General features: G+C 44.4%; 1 protein-coding gene across 1 annotated transcript in view; it reads left to right on the top strand.

The window, feature by feature from the left end:
* The window catches only part of LOC134393271 (gastrula zinc finger protein XlCGF8.2DB-like), a 61,839-nt gene extending 50,001 nt beyond the window's left edge, over positions 1-11,838 (top strand). Inside the window, exon 2 of the mRNA XM_063118301.1 lies at positions 11,443-11,838. Within this exon, the coding sequence (XP_062974371.1) occupies positions 11,443-11,838 (396 nt within the window). The remainder of the gene's footprint in view (positions 1-11,442) is intronic.
* The last annotated feature ends 7,890 nt before the right edge of the window (positions 11,839-19,728 follow it).

A 19,728-nucleotide genomic window follows, 5' to 3' on the forward strand; every position in this document is an offset into this window, starting at 1 on the left:
TGGAGAAGAGAAGATTGAGGGGAGACATGATAGCACTCTTCAAATACTTGAAAGGTTGTCACACAGAGGAGGGCCAGGATCTCTTCTCGATCCTCCCAGAGTGCAGGACACGGAATAATGGACTCAAGTTAAAGGAAGCCAGATTCCAGGAAAAACTTCCTGACTGTTAGAGCAGTGTGACAATGGAATCAGTTACCTAGGGAGGTTGTGGGCTCTCCCACACTAGAGGCCTTCAAGAGGCAGCTGGACAAGCATCTGTCAGGGATGCTTTAGGGTGGATTCCTGCATTGAGCAGGGGGTTGGACTCGATGGCCTTGTAGGCCCCTTCCAACTCTGCTATTCTATGATTCTATGATTCTATATAACACTATGAATATGGTTTGGAAATAGTATGTAAGGTGACCATATGAAATGGAGGACAGGACTCCTGTATCTTCAACAGTTGTATAGAAAATGGAATTTCAGCAGGTGTCATTTGTATGCATGCAGCACCTGGTGAAATTCCCTCTTCATGACAACAGTGAAAGCTGCAGGGGCTAAACTAGATTGACCAGATACAAAAGTGGGCAGGGCTTCTGCAGCTTTAACTGTTGTGATGAAGAGTGAATCTCACCAGGTGCTGCAGGCAGACAAATGACACCTGCTGAAATTCCCTAGGGGTGGTGACGGCTGACAGAAAGCTCTGGCATGGGCTGGTCCATGAAGTCACGAAGAGTCGGAAGCGACTGAACGAAAAAACAACAACATACAACTATTAAAGATACAGGAGCCCTGTCCTCCTTTCCATATGGCCACCCTATATACAGTATATGGAATGTGTTCTGGTCCCCAACAGTTGTCAGTGTACTTCAATACTTTTATAAAGCAGTAGTGTAGATCCTGCTTATTCTGCTGCGCTTTGGATGATTTTTAATATATGATTGAAGGTTGATTTTACAGCATTTGTTTACATTTTTGTTATTTGGTGGTGTTTGGTTTGGTTTCTTTTCTTAATGTAAACTGGTTTGGCACCTTGTTAAGACAATCAGATTAATTACACAAGCTGCCTTTTTATTAGTAGCCCAATGAGCCGTCCGTCTGGAAGCACCGTAAGACAGTTATTGCACTACTATTGCTTTTGGATCTTTTTCAAATGAGTCAACGCAGGGACCTGCAGTCCCCAACCCATCCACCCACCGCATCTTCATGCCAGGAAAAGTTTGGCCATTAAATATTCACCTGTCAAATTCAAGCTGCTGTTAAAGCTACATTCATATGCACACTTATTTGAGAGAAAGTCCATTGAACACAGTGAAACTAATTTCCAAATAAAGTCATAAGAACATAATAGAAGAAGAGCTGTGGAAGGTCTTGTGGAAATGAATCCCATAATTTAACTCTGCACTGTGTGAAGAAGTCCTTCCCTTTATCTGTCCTGAATTTCCCATCCATCAGCTTCCTGGGATGACCCCGTTTTCTAGTATTATGAGAGAGGGAGAAAAATGTCTCCCTATCCACATTCTCTACATCATGCATAATTTTGTGCACCTCTATCATGTCTCCCCTTACCCTACTTTCTTCTCAAGCTGAACAATCCCAGCTGTTGTAACCTTCTCTCAGAGGAGAGATGCTCCTGACCCTTGATCATTTTAGTTGTCCTTTTCTGCACTTTTTCCAGTGCAGATGTATCCTGTCGGGCTACTTATCTGCTTATTGCAATATTCTACAAAGGACAAAGGCTGGGTCAGGCAAATATTTTCGCTACCACGCTGTTATTTTTCCGTCACTGGTTAGTTGGGTGCCCCCACGAACTTGATAAGACAAACAAGGCGTTGATAACTGTTCCTGCACTTCAGCACCCAGGTGTCACTGAACACAAAGCAGTTATTTCAGCCTTTTATCAGTGAATCCATTCAACCTAGAACGTAAGGCTTTCGTGCCGTTGCCACGCCATGTTTTAGGCCGCTTGGCCAGATGTTTGTAGAGCTAGAAAAAGTGTACAAAAGGGCAACCAAAATGATCAGGGGGCTGGAGCAGCTCCACAATGAGGAAAGGTTAGAACTTGTGCTGTGCTGAAAATTTCTCCCACATTTTTCGACTATTTTCTTTCAATTTGATAGAAAATATTTCCCCCCTGAAAAGTAATTCAAAGGAGAAGGATTTTTTTTTTGTAGATTTTTTTTTGTAGTTATTGTAGTTACTTTACAAATGAGGTGGCTGTGGAATATGCATAATAGGGCTGTGCTCTGCTTCACTTCACTTCACTTTGGAGAAACGATAGCGGAGCGGCCTGATTCACCTCCGACAAAGGCGGAGACGAGTTGGGTCGGGGGGGGCTGCAGATCAAGGCGAAGCGGTTCGCCTCGATCCGGAGCTCCAGACACAGGTAAGTGGGGGGGAGGGGGTCTCACCTGGTGGCAGCGGCGCAATCCGTGTGGCGACGGTGATGGAGCCAGGCAAGGGGGCAGGGGGGAGGGGAGCTTACCTATGCTCGTTGTGAGCTTCAATTGAGGCCCCAATTTCAAGCCAAAAGAGGCCGCGGCCTTCTCTTCCGGCTTGAAGCCAGGGCCTCAATTGTAGGGTGACCATATGAAAAGGAGGACAGAGCTCCTGTATCCTTAACAGTTGCATAAAAAAGGGAATTTCAGCAGGTGTCGTTTGTATATATGGGCCACCTGGTGAAGTTCCCTCTTCATCACAACAGTTAAAGCTGCAGGAGCTATACTAGAGTGACCAGATTTAAAAGAGGGCAGGGCACCTGCAGCTTTAACTATTGTGAGGAAGAGGAAATTTCAACAGGTTCTCCATATATACAAATAACTCTTGCTGAAATTTCCTTTTCAGTACAACTGTAAAAGATACAGTAGCCCTGTCCTCCTTTTCATATGGTCACCCTACTCAATTGAAGCCCGTGACAGACCGCGATGGACACAGGTAAGGGGGCAGGGGAGTTGGGGCTTACCTGGCTCCACCTCTGCCACTGTCCATGCGGCAGTGGCGGCGGAGCCAGGTAAGGGGGCACGGGGGAGGGGGCTTACCTGCCTCCGTTGCAGGCTTCTGTTAGGAACTGTGAGATATCTTGTGATGAGGAGTCTGGGGAGGAAGCCGCAGGCTGGACCCAGTCCCAGCATGGCTGGGCAGCAGCCAGCAGAGGCTTCCTCCAGCTCAGCCTTAGAGGAAGAGCAAACAAACATCTTACCGGTGCCATCGTTCAAACAACAAAGGGCGGAGAAGGAGGCGTTACGCAGATCCAAGCGTATTGCTACTAAACGCCAGATAAACAGGGAACAGCTGTGATTCTGGGCTTGGGTATTTAAGTAACAGTGCGCAGGCCAGGATCTTGTCAGACTTAATCTGGTTTGCCTGAGAAAGCTCTGGACCTTGAAACCTTGGCCTTGTCGTGCTTCTGCTATACCGGTTGGACTACGGACTTCTTGGACTCTGTGACTCTCTCCTGCCCTTTGGAACTCGGACTGGCTGTGTGGACTGTCGTGACCCTCTCTCCCGGACCCTTTATGACAACTGGATGGATTGATGGACTGGCTTTGACTTCGGCGTAAGCACAGAAAGACTGTTCTGTTTCTTTATGTTTTGAACTGTGTGAGAAATACAAATTAAGTGTTATCTCTTCATTTGGTGTGTTTGCTGGTACCTGGCGGTCTTCCCAGTCTGGGCACACAGCCCATGTAGATAAGTTAAAAAGTGGCTGGTTGCAAAGCTGCTTCCTCAGGACAGCTTCAACTAGCCCTCAGTTGAAGCCCGCGATGGAGGCAGGTAAGGGGGTGGGGGAGGGGGGCTTACCTGCTTCCGTTGCGGTCCATCACGGGCTTCAATTGAGGCCTCGGCTTGAAGCCAGAAGAGGCCACGGCCTTCTCTTCCTGCTTCAACCGGGGCCTCAATTGAAGCTCGCAATGGAGGCAGGTAAGGGGGCAGGGGGGTTGGCTTACCTGGTGCCGGCACTGGTGCTGCCATCCATACGGCGATGGCAGTGGAGCCGAATCTCACTCTGCAGAGCAGAGTGGGGGACAAGCGGATTGACCCGAAGCAGTTCAGGCCCAATCCGGAAGTTCCGGATCAGACCATGAAGCGGTTCAGGGGTCCGTGCACAGCCCTAATGCATAAGCATCCTCTCTTTCATTGTACAGTCACCTCTCCAACATCCTGTACCTTCCTCAGCTTCCCACATCTAATTTATTTAGTTAATTTCTATACTACTCAATAGCTAAAGCTCTCTGGGCGGTTTACAAAAATTAATTAATTTTATATGGTAGCCACCTTATTTATTTATTTATTTATTTATTTATTTATTACATTTTTATACCGCCCAATAGCCAAAGCTCTCTGGGTGGTTCACAAAAATTAAAACCATAATAAAACAACCAACAGGTTAAAAGCACAAATACAAAATACAGTATAAAAAGCACAACCAGGATAAAAACCATGCAGAAAAATTGATATAAAATTAAAATACAGAGTTAAAACAGTAAAATTTAAATTTAAGTTAAAATTAAGTGTTAAAATACTGAGAGAATAAAAAGGTCTTCAGCTGGCGATGAAAGGAGTACAGTGTAGGCGCCAGGCGGACCTCTCTGGGGAGCTCGTTCCACAACCGGGGTGCCACAGCGGAGAAAGCCCTCCTCCTAGTAGCCACCTGCCTCACTTCCTTTGGCAGGGGCTCACGGAGAAGGGCCCCTGTGGATTATCTTAAGGTCCAGGCAAGTACATATGGGAGGAGGCGTTCCTTCAAATAACCTGGCCCCAAACCGTTTAGGGCTTTAAATGTCAATACCAGCACTTTGAATCGGGCCCGAACCTCGACTGGCAGCCAATGAAGTTGTAAAAGGACTGGCGTAATGTGATCTTGCCGGCCAGTCCCTGTTAGTAAACAGGCTGCCCTGTTTTGTACCAGCTGAAGCTTCTGGACCGTTTTCAAAGGCAGCCCCACGTATAATGCATTTCAGTAATCCAAATGAGAGGTTATCAGAGCATGGATAACTGTAGCTAGGCTATTTCTGTCCAGATAAGGGCGTAGTTGGTATAACAACCTAAGCTGATAAAAGGTGCTCTTTGCCACTGAGTTCACCTGTGCCTCAAGTGGATACCATACCTTTCCTGTCTTTCCCCACAATGCTCTGGAACAACCCTAGGTATGGGACATTGTGGAGGGTATAAAATGGGAGCCAGGCTGCCAACACAGTTACTGCTGTTGTCACTTCCCCAACCCCACCCCAAAGAAACCTCTCAGGAAAGTAGAAACATGCTACAAACCCTGCCAATGCTTAGCCCTGCATGTGAGAAACTGTTGGAGAATTTCCCCACCCCTTGGAGAAATTCAGTTAAGCTGTTCCCCCAATTTCTCTGCCCACAAATTGAGTGGAGAATGTTGAGAGGCCATTTGTGCACAGCTTGAGTTACAATGTTTGGAGCTCTTTACCTCAGAAAAAAGCCAAGTAAGGCAGGGTGGGGACATGACAGAGGTGCATAAAATTATGTATGGTGTAGACAAAGAGAATAGGCCTCTCTCATAATACTAGAACCGGGGGCCTTCCAATGAAGCTGAATGGTGGGAGATTCAAGACAGACAAAAGAAAATACTTCTTTTCAAAGTGCATACTTAGACTAAGGACTTCTCTACTACAAGATGTAGCGATGTCCTCCAGTTTAGATGGCTGGAGATTAGACAAATTCAATTGCTGCTCATTTTGATGGCAATATATTACCTCCGGTATCAGAGGCAGTATGCCTCGTATGCCAGTTTCTGGGAAACAACAGGAGGAAAGGAATATTGAACTCACATCCGGCTTGTGGGCTTCCTATACGCCTCTGGTTGGCCACTGTGGGGAAACAGTGTGGAGAACAAGACAGCCCTTTGGTCATTTCCATCTTCTCCACCCTATGCATGTTGGGAAAATTATACCGATGAGAATCAAAAGGCCATTCAATTCCATAACAGTTCACATCTTAGAAGTTAAATTAGAGGTTGGTTTGGCATTTGGCACCATTTCTATTCTTTATTATCTGATTTGAGTACCTTCCATTATGTATGAAAAATTGGTTCTCTCTATGAAGTTGGTGGCCCTTATGAAAAAGAGCTCCTGGGGATTATATCAAATGGAGCCTCTTTGTGCACTTTCCTGAAGAATTTTTTTTTTTTAAGAAAAAAAGAAGAAGAAACCCGTGCTTGTTTCATTTTACTGAAGACTATTATAGAGACTGAATTCTAAGGGTCCACCTTGAATTTGGGGAAGTGCAGAGAGGGAGGGATAACAAGATGGTGATGGTTTTAGTTGATTGGACCTATTTGATTCTTCTTGGCTGAATTCAACATCTTTCACATTTTTGGTCGTTCAATCTGTTTCTTTACACAGCTGGCCCTCCAAATAGAAAAATCCTAACAATATATTTTATTTGAGCCTTTTGAGTGGCCTTATTGAAATACTTCAGCTGCAGTGCAAGAAGAACTACTAGGAATCATTGTTAAGGAAAAAATCTGTCCTGCCTGAATACCTATTCATCTGGAAAAAAAAAATTCCCACCCTCAGTGGGAAACCTTGTGCTCTTTTTAAAATCTTTAAACATTTTTGCTTTTGAAAAATCTTTAATTTGTTCTTGATGTGACAGGTGTCAGAACAAATGTGTGTTTTTCAAAGAGCATCAACAAAATACAATAGATACCCAGACTATACTTCTATTCCCAAGGTTTAATAACAGCTGGAGGCAAACTCCCATCTCATCTCCTTCCAAGTAAGCTACATCGTCATCTAATAAAGCAGTCCCAACCTGATGCCCTCCAGATGTTTTGGATTGCAACTCCCATGCTGGCTGGGGGATGCTAGGAATTATAGTCTGAAGCTGATGGAAGCTTTGTGGATTGGTGGTTCCCAAGTCCAGGGATTGAGTAAACGATCTGTTCTGGATGTGGTTGCACTCCCTCTGAAGGAGCAGGTGCGTTTCTTGGGAGTATTCCTAGATACACCCTTGTCCAGTCAGCTTCGTCTGATCCACCAGCTATGGCCTTTCTTGGACAGGAACAACCTAGCCACAGTAATCCATGCACTGGTAACTTCCCGATTAGACTACTGCAATGGGGCTGCCCTTGAAGATGACTCCAAAGTTGCAGCTGGTGCAAAATGCAGCAGCTAGACTGCTCACCAGAACATCTTATAAAGACCATATAACACCGGTCTTAAAAGAATTGCATCGACTGCCTATACACTTCCGGTCAGAATTCAAGGTATTGGCAATGACATTCAAAGCCCTAAACAGCTTGGGACCTTGGTACTTGAGGGATTGCCTCTCCCTATATGCCTGCCTGAGTTTTGTGATCTGTTGGAGGAGCCCTCCTCTGCGTCCCACCAATGTGAGACCTACATTATGGTGGGACATGGGAGAGTGCTTTCTCTATGGTGGCACCTCGGTTGTGGAATGCCCCTCCCTTGGAGGCCTGACTGGTGCTGACACTGGCTTCATTTCAATGCCAATTTAAAACATGGCTTTTTATCAATGCCTTCAAGGACTAATATCCCCATGGTTACACATAGTTTTAATTGATTTAATTGTTTTATTGCTTTTTAAAAAATTCTACTGATTTTAATTTGTTAACAATTTAATACATTTTTAGCTGTGTAAATTATTTATGTTTATATTGTTTTGATTTTATCTATATGCCACCCTGAGATCCCAGTGATAATAGGGCAGGATACAAATGTTTTAATAAATAATAAATAAATAGTCACCCAGGTTATGGAAAGCTGTAATGAAGTTTAGTTACTGTATAAAGTGAGTCCATATTGTCTTTGACTGGGTTCACACAACACTAAACCACACTCAATGGTTGAGTGTAAGTTGCTGTTGAACTGTGAGTTAGCATATTGTCTCAACCCAGGACATTTCCTGTAGTGTGGCTTGTTAATAATGCAGTGTGGCTGATTTTTCTCAAACAAGCCACCTTGAGAACCTATGGTTTGTTGTTGAGGTTGCTAACAAATCACACTGCATAGTTAACAAGCCACCCGCTGGAAAATGTCTTGGGTTCAGGCAACACGCCAACCCACGATTCGACAAACAACCCACTGTTCAACAACAGCCCACACTCAACAACTGAGAATGGGTTACTGTGTTGTGTGAACAGCTCCTTTGTCCCCCTTTGATGTTTCACATTGTGATGCAGGAAACATTGTTGTTATCATAGCAGTATATGAATAAGTACAGGTAAGAATATAATTGTTTCTGCATTTGTGTAGGTAATCAGCACCTCTGTAAACTCCACTTGTTGCTCTTGAGGGCTGGTTTTTCCAAGGTCTGATGCTTAAGCCTTAGGGATCATGCATGTATCTCACTTTATTGTTCAACACTTGACGATTTCAAGTTTAATGTGAACCACTTCCATAATATGTGAAAGTTCTTCTGCAGCATTAGATCCACCACTCATTCCCCAATTACCTCTTCATGTTGCGGTCAACTGCTGAACAAGCATGTGAAAATAAGCTATTTACTTTCCAAGAATATTCCTCCAAAGCACCCAGATTTGATCATTTATACATTTACATCTTCATTTCTAACTAGATTTCATGTAAAGGCAAAGGGGAAGCCACTTTAAAGAAAAGGAAGAGCCAGAGTGGTATAGCAGTTTAGGCTGTCAAACTAGGGCAGGATCTACACTACTGCTTTAAAACAGTTTTTAACAGCAGTGACAACTGCTAGGGCCCAGGACACACTCCATATACAGTTTTCAAACCATTTTCAAAGTGTCATATGCTGTTTGGTGTAGATCTGGCCAGAGATCCTGGTTCAAATCTCCATTCAGGCATGAAGCTCACTGGATAACTCTGGACCAGTCTCAATCTCACCTTTCTCATAGGGTTGTTATGAGGATAAAATGGGAGAAAGAATCATTTACACCTCTCTGAGCAACTTATGTAATAACATAAATAATAGCAATAAATAAAATAATGTTAGATTTCAGTAGGGGATGAGGGCAAATTCAGCTAAGTTGAAGGGCCGAGTCATTTGATATATTGTCCTGGTTTGCAGAACATGACAGCCCATGTGTTATGGGAGAGCTGTTTAGCACTCAAATAACCTCCACCATCCACAATCCTCCACAATCCTCAGTTGGGGGTTGCATATTCATAATGAGGGCTGGCACATTGCTGCAGCTCCTCAAGGGTTAATTAACCCAGAATGGAATGCCGTGTCATGCGAATCGGTGCATTGAATCATGTTATGTAAAGAAGAAATGCATTTCAGATTGCGTTAGACTTTAATGAGTATGCCACCTGTCAATCAAAGACAATATACAAATCAGCAATACGTAAAAAACAGCATCAGCATTGACATAGATTTCAATAATAGATAAGTAACAATTCATTTCAAGACATAATGCTAACAACAATTTATAGAAAAACACATTCCATCCAACTGCCCAGTGAATGAGAGAGAAAGAAGAAGTAAATTCTCATCATTTATTCAAATAAGCTTTACTTTTCTTTACTTTACAATTTTTAATTATTCCTTGTGTGTCACAACTTAATTTAGATTGTAAGGCCTTAGCCAGATGGGGCAAAATCCCGGGGCGATCCCCGGGATTGTCCCTGTGCGTCCACATGATGGACAGGGGATCCCAGGATCAGAGAGGGATGATCCCTCCCTTGCCCTGGGATCTCACTCTCATCTTTGAGTCCGTTTTTTCCACGTTCTCGGGATGATCCCGAGACCACGGAACGTGTGGGTGGGCATTGTAGGTTGTCCCGGTTCCTCGCGGTTCCTCACAAGGCGCCAGGACACGTACATGGAGCGCAGAGCTGCTCAGGAGCTCTGCTCCCATAGGGAATGGGGTGGGGGAGGGGAAAATTAAGTTTAAATTATTAAAAAAACTACCTTTCTGTCCATGAGTGTTCGTGCGCTCTTCTTCTTTAAGAAGAAAACCCAAAATGGCGGGCGTGACGTCCTCGCCCTCCAAGGTCATCGCACACCACGTGTAAACAGAGGGGGAGATCTCGCAATAAAAATATCACGAGATCTTCACCACTCCGTCCCACTAGACCACTAGGTCTAGCTGAGGCCTAAGCTTGAGGGCAGGGATAGTCAGCTCCTTAGCTTTGCAAGGCCACTCTGGGAGCTTTTTTTTGGCTAAAGGGTGGGGGCAGTGATGGCTGATGGCTCCGATGTCACTGGGGTAGTAATTCTGCTCTGGGTTTCGGTCACAACTCTAATGGATCTCTCATTTCACCTAGGGGGAATCCGCACGTCGTTCTCAGGGCTCTTCCATCCGCCCCCAGTGCACCCCGAAAACGATCATGTAACTCACCTGTAAAAGAGCCGAGGAAGAAGCATCCTCGCCGCCGCCACCCAACTCCCTCCTCGCCAGCCGGCTCAGAGAGCTCGGCAGAAGAAGGCGGGGTGGAGAGCGGAAGAAGCTCTCCACCCCGCCTTCTTCCCCCGAGCTCTCCGTCCCAGCCGGCGAGGAGGGAGTTGGGTGGCAGCGGCAAGGACGCTTCTTCCTCGGCTCTTTTACAGGCGAGTTACACAATCGTTTTTGGGGTGCACTGGGGGCGGAGGGAAGCGCCCTGAGAACGACATGCGGATTACCCCCTAGAAATATACTTTGCCCCTTCTGTGCCCCCCCCCCCGAATTTTTTTTCTGGTGCCGCCACTGCCCCCAGCACTGCAATCCCTTCCCAGAGCAGCTTCTTTTGAAGGCTCGTTATACAAGGCATTTATTCAAGAGCACTCTTTGTCATTATTTTCTATCTTTTTTGTTTTGTTTTGTTTTTACACCTCAAAAACTGTAGAACTATTCTCAGCTTGATACAAACAGGCCCCTTTTCTGAAGCAATATGTGCCTTTACATTTTTATTACCTAGGTCAATTTATAAAGTAGTCACTCAGCCATCCAACATTTCAGAGATGACAAGAGGGGCACATATGTACATTTAGGGAAGGATGAATCAGTCTATTCTGTTCTGTGTAAGTTTTGCATGTGTTCATTTGTAAGTCTATTCTATCCTCTTTCCATATCAATCTTCATTTTTTAAAAAAAACAACCCATGAAAATCCACATTTTAATGAATTGTTTTACAAAGTATGCATTTTTGTACACATTTTACTATAAACTGTGCATTTTTGTATGCCTTTTCACCTAAAAATACTGTTATTTACATTTTTATGGTCTAAGAAATGTATCACAGAATTCAGAGAAGCGCAAATGTTAAAGGACAAGTTCGTTCTGATCCATATCTTCGTCCAGGAAGTACGAATCAGTTGTTCTCAGTTAAAAATCATGTCCAAACAACATCCCTGGGCTTGAAGGGACACCAGGGCCACAGCTAGACCTAAGGTTTATCCTGGGATCATCCAGGGTTCACCCCTGCCTGAGCACTGGATCCCCTGTGTGTCACCTAGATGATCAGGTTTGACCCCTGGATGATCCAGGGATAAACCTTAGGTCTAGCTGTGGCCCAGGTCATTCCCACGGGGGAGAAACCGTTCGCCTGCGCCAAAGGCGGGAAACGCCACACCAGCAGCGCCAACCTGAGGTACCACTTGCTGAAGTTCCACTCAAAAGAACGGCTCTACCAGTGTGGAGATTGTGACAAGAGTTTCTGGCGCAAGTCAGCCCTAACGTACCACCAGAGGATCCACACTGGCGAATGGCCCCATAAATGTACCGAGAGCGGGAGCAGCTTCTGCTACAAGAAAACCCTCACAAAACATATGGGGACTCACACAGGCGAGAAGCCCTTTTCCTGTGTCGAGTGTGGGAGAAAGTTCACTACCAAGTGCAGCCTCCAGTCTCATCAGAAAACCCACAGGGGCAAGAAACTATTCAAGTGCAGGAACTGTGGGGAAAGCTACTGAGAGAACCAGTGGTGCCAGAGGCATGAAGAAGTCCACACGAGGGATCAGCGGGATCAGTACTGAGACACCTGTTGCTGACCCCAAGGATAACTGAGCATAGCTGCAGTTATATCTGCACTTACTTGGAATTCAGTTTGGGGATTTTCTTCCAAAAACCAAAAGGCAGACAAAACAGAAACAGGGGCCTGTTCAGACAATGCACTAAGCCATGGTTAGGCCACTAACCCTTTTGCAGCAAGTGGTTAGTGAGTGTGTTTGTATTTGTATTTCTTTATTTACAGTCAACAGACCAATGTAAAACAAGAAGATACACCATTATATAAAACAGTACAAAGTAGGGATAAAGAAAGAAGAGGGAGTGTTACAAAACCACTAAAGATACTAGATTGTTATTTGTTGGTTTCTGAAAAGGGAACAGAATTGGGTTATTGGGGCCTAGCATAGTGAAAAAGGGAGGGATGTATAGATAATAAAATGGCTAATCTGTGGATTTAAGTGCAATCAACATCCATAAGAGATCTGGTGCAGATGGCCAAATTCAGGAATTTGGCCACCTGTTCAGTGGTAGATTTACTGGAGCCCTGAAGTAGACTAATCAGGAGTGACTCAGGGGAGCGTCCAGGGAGACGTTGCATAATAGGACATAATGGGTCTTTCCTTGCCTGTTGGTAAAAATTGCAATGGAAGAGCAGGTGCAGAATGGATTCCACCTCGATGTTATTACATGGGCAGTATCTGTTTTTGGATGGAATTTTCTTATATCTGCCCTCCAGCAACTTGGAGGGGAGGACGTTAAATCTTGCTAGGGTGAATGCCTTCCTGTATTTGGGAATGGTTAACCAACCCAGGTATGGCATTCCGTCTTTGCAAGAAGGGACTGGGAGACCCAATGATTGGGGGGAACATGGTCCCCAGGCAGTTCCCCGGAGCTCTTGGTGGTCTATATCCAGTAGTCTCTGTTTGGTGATCTGTTTAGCGCTGTCCAAGTCCAGAGATAGCAGGAAAAAAGGGGATAGCCCTATTGAGGTTACTTTTTGCACCACTGCCCTAGACCAGTGAGATTCGGAGGGTTCTAACAGGCCTTTGGTAACCAAGGAGTTGGAAGTGAGCGTTAGGTGACAGCGGAGCCAGTAGTGTATGGTGAATATCCAAGCTTGGCATTTTAGTGTACTTAGTCCAGCCTCCAAGTTGAGGGCAGCACCGGAAACACATCTAGGGACTCCGAATATAAGCCTGAGGTAGAGATGTTGCACTCCTTCAAGAGAACTTTTGAAGTGTGGAAACCATATTGGAGCTCCAAACAGAGTCTGAGACACTATTTTAGCTTTGTAAACCCGGATGGCTGCCGGTAGATATTTTTAAACCATGGTTATATAGCCACCATGTTTAGGAATGGTTCACAGAACATGCTAAGCCATCATGTTTAGCTCAAAATGCTTAACCACCATGGCTTAGTGTGTCGTCTGAACAGGTTCACAGTCTTTTATCAGCAAGTATTACAGAAAGTAGGGGCTGCCCCTGATCCACCGGAACACTTGCATGGAGGCATGATATGCAGATATCACCTATGACCAGTAACAGAAAAATGCAAGTCCCTGTTGCTTGTGGTACCAGGTAAATTTATATCTAGAATTACCATTGAAAAAAAGGCCACCTTTTTACAAACGGAAGTGAAAATTACATAGAGTCACATCTTCATGGTTTTGAAATTGCTCTGAGGTTATTTTTGGCAGAGGGCCAAGCAACATGTTATGCTAATTGCATAGCATGTAGCTGAGCCTGATTATTATTATTATTTATTACATTTATATCCCGCCTTTTTTCCTCCAAAGAACCCAAGGGAGCGTACATAATGGTTTTATTTACTCTTGTGTAAGCGTGTGCGGCTCCAATTCACACTGGTAGCTTCATCACACCAGGGTTATACTGTGCAATCACTGTGAATTATGTGCAAAGGACTCCGAAGTTTTCCAGCTTATAATCTGCTTTGACTGTGAAGTACTCCCATGCATCCTGCTTTAATTGTGCTTCATATATAAAAGAACCAACCTATTTTACTACCTCTTTAGGAGCAAATCTTTTATTGTTCTCCCAGCGGTCACTGGAGGCGCAGGAGGATGATTTGATATGTTTAAAGTACAAATTAAACAAATGCTTAGATCTGCGTAGGTTTTAAAGATAAAGACATCAAAACTGGCAGAGTAATAGATATTAAGGAGGGCTTTAGCATACCAAATTTGAATCAGATTAGGTCATCCATTGATTTTTTTTACATTTCCCCCCTCAAACCCTTTCCTGGTATGCAAAGGACCTTAGGAGCACTGCCGCCCGGGGTATGATTTAGCTAGCACCAACAACAATGACAGCTTTACACTATGGATAATTCGAGGGAAACAGGTATGTGGGATGAAGCCCTGGGACCACTACATTTTGGTACGGGATGATTGAACCTCCCCGCTATCTTTTCCCCCACTGAAATTCCACCCACACCCCGGTGGGCTGAGGGGGAGATGAAAATGGGGGGGAGAGTTTCCATCGCTTCCAATGAAGACTTCTTATTCTCTTGTCACCCCCCACCCCACCCCAGGAGAGTTGAATTTTGAGGTAAAAGGGGAAGGGTGGAAGGTTTAATCCTCCCCCTCCAGAGCATGGTGGTCCAAATCTGAATCAGGGCCATGCACTTACATGAGAATAAAAGGAAAGAGATAAACCTCAGCTACATGCAACATGATTAGCCTAATGTGTAGTCTGCCTCAGAGACCCCCCACTTGCAGAATTTTTCTGGTGATGGCAACTGTCTTTGTTGGACTTTAAAAATGGTTAGACATATCCATGGAGAATATGTGTATAAGCCGCTAAGAGCCATGATAACAGAATGGAGCCTCCATATTCAGAGGCAGCATACCTTTGCATAGTGGGTGGGTGGGACAAAGAACAGGGCAAAGGTGTTTCCCTCACGAGCTTCCCAGAAACACCTGGCTCTCCGCTGTTAGGGACAAAATCCTAGACTAGATGGACCCTTTATGGGATCCAGCAAGGTTCTTCTTATGTACTCATTTGATTAGCTCTAAGCCCCCAGGCGACCGTCATTTTGGTATTTTAATTGCATCAAACTGGGAAATACTAATAACCAGCCTGGCAATTGACTGTAGCGGTTTTTAACTACGTTATGTGAGGGGTTGACTTACAGAGGTCTTACTGTAATTGACCTAAATAGTTTAAAACTCTGATTCCATGACAATTGATTTGAGTACGCCTCTGACATCGACGTCTAGGCAAATAGCCTTAGCTGTTGAGCTTGCCTTACGTCTTACCCTTTTGACACAATTACGGTTAATATTTAGAAATGCTTTGAAGTAGCTGAATGCTGCATAACTGAGAACTATTACGACTCGTTAACTCTGATTTGTTTCACCTGCGTAGGGGCACACTAAGTATCTCACACTTGTCCAGCTCCGCCATACCTATCATTGAAGTCTTGGGAATCAAATACTCTTGATCTGTTCATATATTCACCCAGAGGATTTCTGTGCCCTCCCACTAGTCCTGTTATATGCACACACCTTTTCTTTTTTTTAGTGAGCATCTCGGGGATTCTCAAGCACTCTCCTGATTTTTGAAACTTACACTGAAGGTCCTCTCTTGTGTAATGAATAAGTGCTTATCTGCCTGACCTTGTATTCTTTTCATCCTGACAACAGGCTTTGCTCCTTTTGTGCCTTCTCATCATGAAAGCTTCTATTTCTTTCAGCCAGCTATCACTTGAAGTGCCTTGGATTAATCCCATTCCCCCACTGATTTGGGGAAATTATTCTTCCAAGATCTTGGGGGGGGGGAACGACGACTTTAATTTAAAATAATAGTAATAAATTGGCGCTAAACCTCACTCAAAACATTATCCACTACTTCTCTCCTTAAAAGCCAGAGGATTAAGAAGATCTCACTCATTGTGTGCGCAGGTAGCCAGGAGTCGACATTTGTAAAACTAATGTCTAAAACATTCTAATTAAAACTGCAAAAGGGAAGTGGGATAATCATGGGGTAAGCAAGTAAGTCACCACTGTGTTCCTAATCAGGGACACCGAGTGGGTAGAAGAGGGCAGAGGTTAGAGATACACAAATTAAAAATAGTTGTTCATATCAACAAAATAACCCCAAACTCAAGGAGGTCAATTAGTGGTACATTATGTGTCTCATTAGTCATTTTCCCCAACAAACAGTACACATGAATGCCATCATTCCTTATCCAGACTCAGAGAGTCTCTCTCAGAATCAGTAATATGAACAAACTGCTTTCTCTGCCACCCCCTCCTTCAAATTCCAAGCCCGTTGCTTCTGTGATGACTTTTCCAGTCATAGGATGACACCAAATTACAGAAATAAGCTATGCAAAACAAAAACACTCAAGGGGATGGAATGTTATGGCTTTTCTTGGCATTATTATGAAATCCGTACAATTTTAAAAGTGCATTTCTTTAAAAGCAAGGGTGGGGAGCTAGTGGACCTCAAGATTTTGTTGGGTTATAACTTCCATCAGCCCCAGCCAGCATGGCCCATGGTACAACAACATCTGGAGGGCCACAATTTCCCCATTCCTGCTTTAAATACTATGGGCTCGCTCATGGAGGTGTAATGGGTTTGTGGAGTCTAAGAACATCTTAGAACTCCATTTCCCAAAAGCTCTTTTGGGGATCTGCTGGTGAGGAAGGAAGGTAAAAATCACTTGCTGCTTGAAACTACATGTCAGAGTGATTGCTGGAACCCACCACAGTTAGTACAATGGTCCCTAACACTTCCCTTTGGTCCTGACTATACAGGTATACTGCATAATGTATCCTATCTGGATGATGAGCCGTACATACTGCTGGGGCCATCCACAGGTAGCTCCAATCTGTACAGAAAAAGGACCAGAGTTGGATTTAGGCCGCCACTACTCCCCTTCTACCATCCAAAAAACTGGTTAGCATTATTGTCAAGTTTCTAACAGGCTACAGGCAGCCCTCGCTGCTGAGGTCAGGGTGCAGGAGCTTCCCAGTCCTCCTGACCATATTTGAAGTGGGAGGATCTCCACAAGATGTTTCTTCTCAACACTGGTGTATTACAATAGCCTTGTGAAAGCATCCCCAGCTGTTACGATCTTCCTGGGGTCCTGTATATCTTATGGAACACCTCCGCCCATGTGGCAACACCTTCCCTGCTCCTATTTTATGGATCCATTCTTCTAAAACAAATACCCCAAATTGTCATCACCGGGATCTACTGCCCTGACATTCTATAGTCCCTGCTGTGGTCAGTGGGCATTCTCAAGGAGGGCCCGAAATAAGACAATAGAGTTTATTCAAAGCTTTTCTTTCTTCTTCATCCATATGTCTCTGAGTACCTGTCATAAAGGCATGATGGACATTTGTCATCTGAAAGGGATAGCCAATAGTTGAATACTATGAAGCCTTCCAGCTGTCAGCGTTGGACACATTGTTCCCGCCCTGTTTGAGTGAAGTCCTCTGACACCACTCCCCAGGGCCCTTCCAGGAGGCACTCCTTTAGCCCCCTGTTGGAAGGTCCACCCATTCCCCTGATGGGGGCACCGCAAGGGGAAGAGGGCAGCCCCACAGCAGGGGGATGGGGGCAGCTATATAATTCTGTATATAATTCTGGAATACTTCCCCAATTAACTGATACATAAACAAATCTCAACAGTAAGCATGTCAAGTTGATGTCTAGGCTCCATGGGCTTGGGGCCATAATGATGACAGACGGACAGACACACATTTCCCATTATTCCTATAGTGAGGGGATTAACAGATGGACAGCAAAAGTGGACTTAGAGAGACCTTAGAGCTGCAAAGAGAGTTTGGAAGGATATACACCCACCCCCATCATTCAACAGTGGAAAGATCTTACTGCTCTTGCGGCATTTAAATGTATATCCTGAAGTCATACACTTTGTCTGGATGCTTATTTAGGTATATGGACTGCTTAAATAAAAGGATTGACTTTCCTTTTCTTTTATTATTAGTGTTGGGACTGGTTCTTGTGCTTGTGCTATTTTTGTACGTTTTTTTGCTTCCCCCCACACCCATTGTTGGTTTTGTTTTATGCCCCCTTTCTCTTTTTTGTTTTTTGTTATAATTGCAAATTATGCCGAGGAATAATAAGGTGCCTGTGAGCATAGGCAGAGCCAATTTCTCTTATCACTCAGTAGCCCCTGTTACCTGGAATTAGCAGGCAGGTGGTGGTGGTGATGATGATGATGATGATGATGATGATGTCATCTAAATAGTACAAGCCCTGCCTGCAGACTCACAATGTAGTACAATACAAAAGAGAAAGGAAGAGGAAAACAAGCAAACTCAAATATTGATTATTAAATCTACACAACATTGGTAATTGTTCTTTAAGTGACTGACTGGAATGACTTCTGAGGAAATGGCCCTGGGAAAGAGAAGCCAAATGGCAAACGGTCACAGCCAGGCCAATAGAGTCATCCTCAGTGTCTCTCCCTCAGACATAGGGAGATGCAATGGCATCATCCGCCAGAGATGCTGAGTTGCAGCCAGAAGACCTCCATGGCATCTTCGTGGAGATTCCACACCGACAGTGGGCATGACGTATTTAGATCACACTCTTTGTAGCTCATTTATTTATGTTTTAGCACTTGGCGTCATTTTCATGGCACAGGCCATCTCGAAAGAAAATGAATGCTTTGCTCTTACATCCATTTCATCCGTAAAATGTCTGTGAGTGGCTCAGGCACCTGCTGTGTCGTGCCATCTGTCTTGGGGGTGGCAGTCAGAAGTGTCCATGAATTCCAGGTTTGCTGGCAGGGAAGCTCAAGCAGGTGCCATAAAAGTGTAGCTGTGTGCGGTCAATCAATCAGGGCATACATCTTTATATTCCTGCTTCTGTGAAGAAGTCTGGGCTCTTCAAAGAGAAAAATGTCACTCCTGTAGAAGGATGATGCTGTTAATCAGAATAAAGGTTTGGAAGAGGGCGAAAGCTTGATTAAATTCAAACTTGGGGTACAAGAGCAAATCAATACCAGCTATCTATTAATAACTAAGGTCTGGAAAGCCTTTTAGTTCTGAAATGATCTCCGTAGAACAGTGGAGGAAGCAGAGGATCTCGGTTTCTCAAAGAAGCTGAGTGATTGTTTGAGTACTGTCTGTTTCTTCTTCTTCTACTACTACTTATTATTATTATTATTAGTAGTAGTAGTAGTAATCAGTTTGAATTCATGAGGGCTAGCTGCATGTAAGGACCATATAGAACATGGACCATTCAGGACCATCAGAAGTTGGATGAGAAGCAGCATTGTACTTGGATTCTTTATGAATATCGAGGGAAGGGTTGCTAACCAATCTTAGCTTAGCTCTGACTGATTCAACAACCTTATGATTAAAGGACATTCCTCATCACTATCTAGATGCAAACTGATTAAGAGCACAATCCTATGCATGTTTCGATAGAAAAAAGTTGCACAACTCCCAGCATGCCTCAGCCAGCCATGCTGGCCCTGGTGTTCATGTAAGAGGAGATTAGCATAGGGTCTAATGGAGCCTTTTACTTCAACAATCCCCATTTACCAGGGGCAGGGGCACCTCTCTCTGACACATCTCTCTGCTACAAGGCCTGAAGCTGAAAAGCAAAAGTTGCTGTCTGAGGCTAAGATGCAAGAGGCGCCTCTCCCCAAGTCAAAGTTGGGGTGGCCAAGTATCTTTCTTTACAAAGGACAGACCTTTATTTGAAGGGCGGTCAGAAAATAGTCCTCTAAATGAAGGCATCCCCTGTTTGTAGGGCAGTCCAGTCCAATTCCCATTTAAAGATAAAGTACCATCAGAAGGGAGAGCTTGAAGAGGCCTTGAAATGGCCCATCAATAGTAAGCAGCAGAC

This window comes from Elgaria multicarinata, chromosome 2 (genome assembly GCF_023053635.1).
Source record: "Elgaria multicarinata webbii isolate HBS135686 ecotype San Diego chromosome 2, rElgMul1.1.pri, whole genome shotgun sequence".
Taxonomy (NCBI): Eukaryota; Metazoa; Chordata; class Lepidosauria; order Squamata; family Anguidae; genus Elgaria; species Elgaria multicarinata.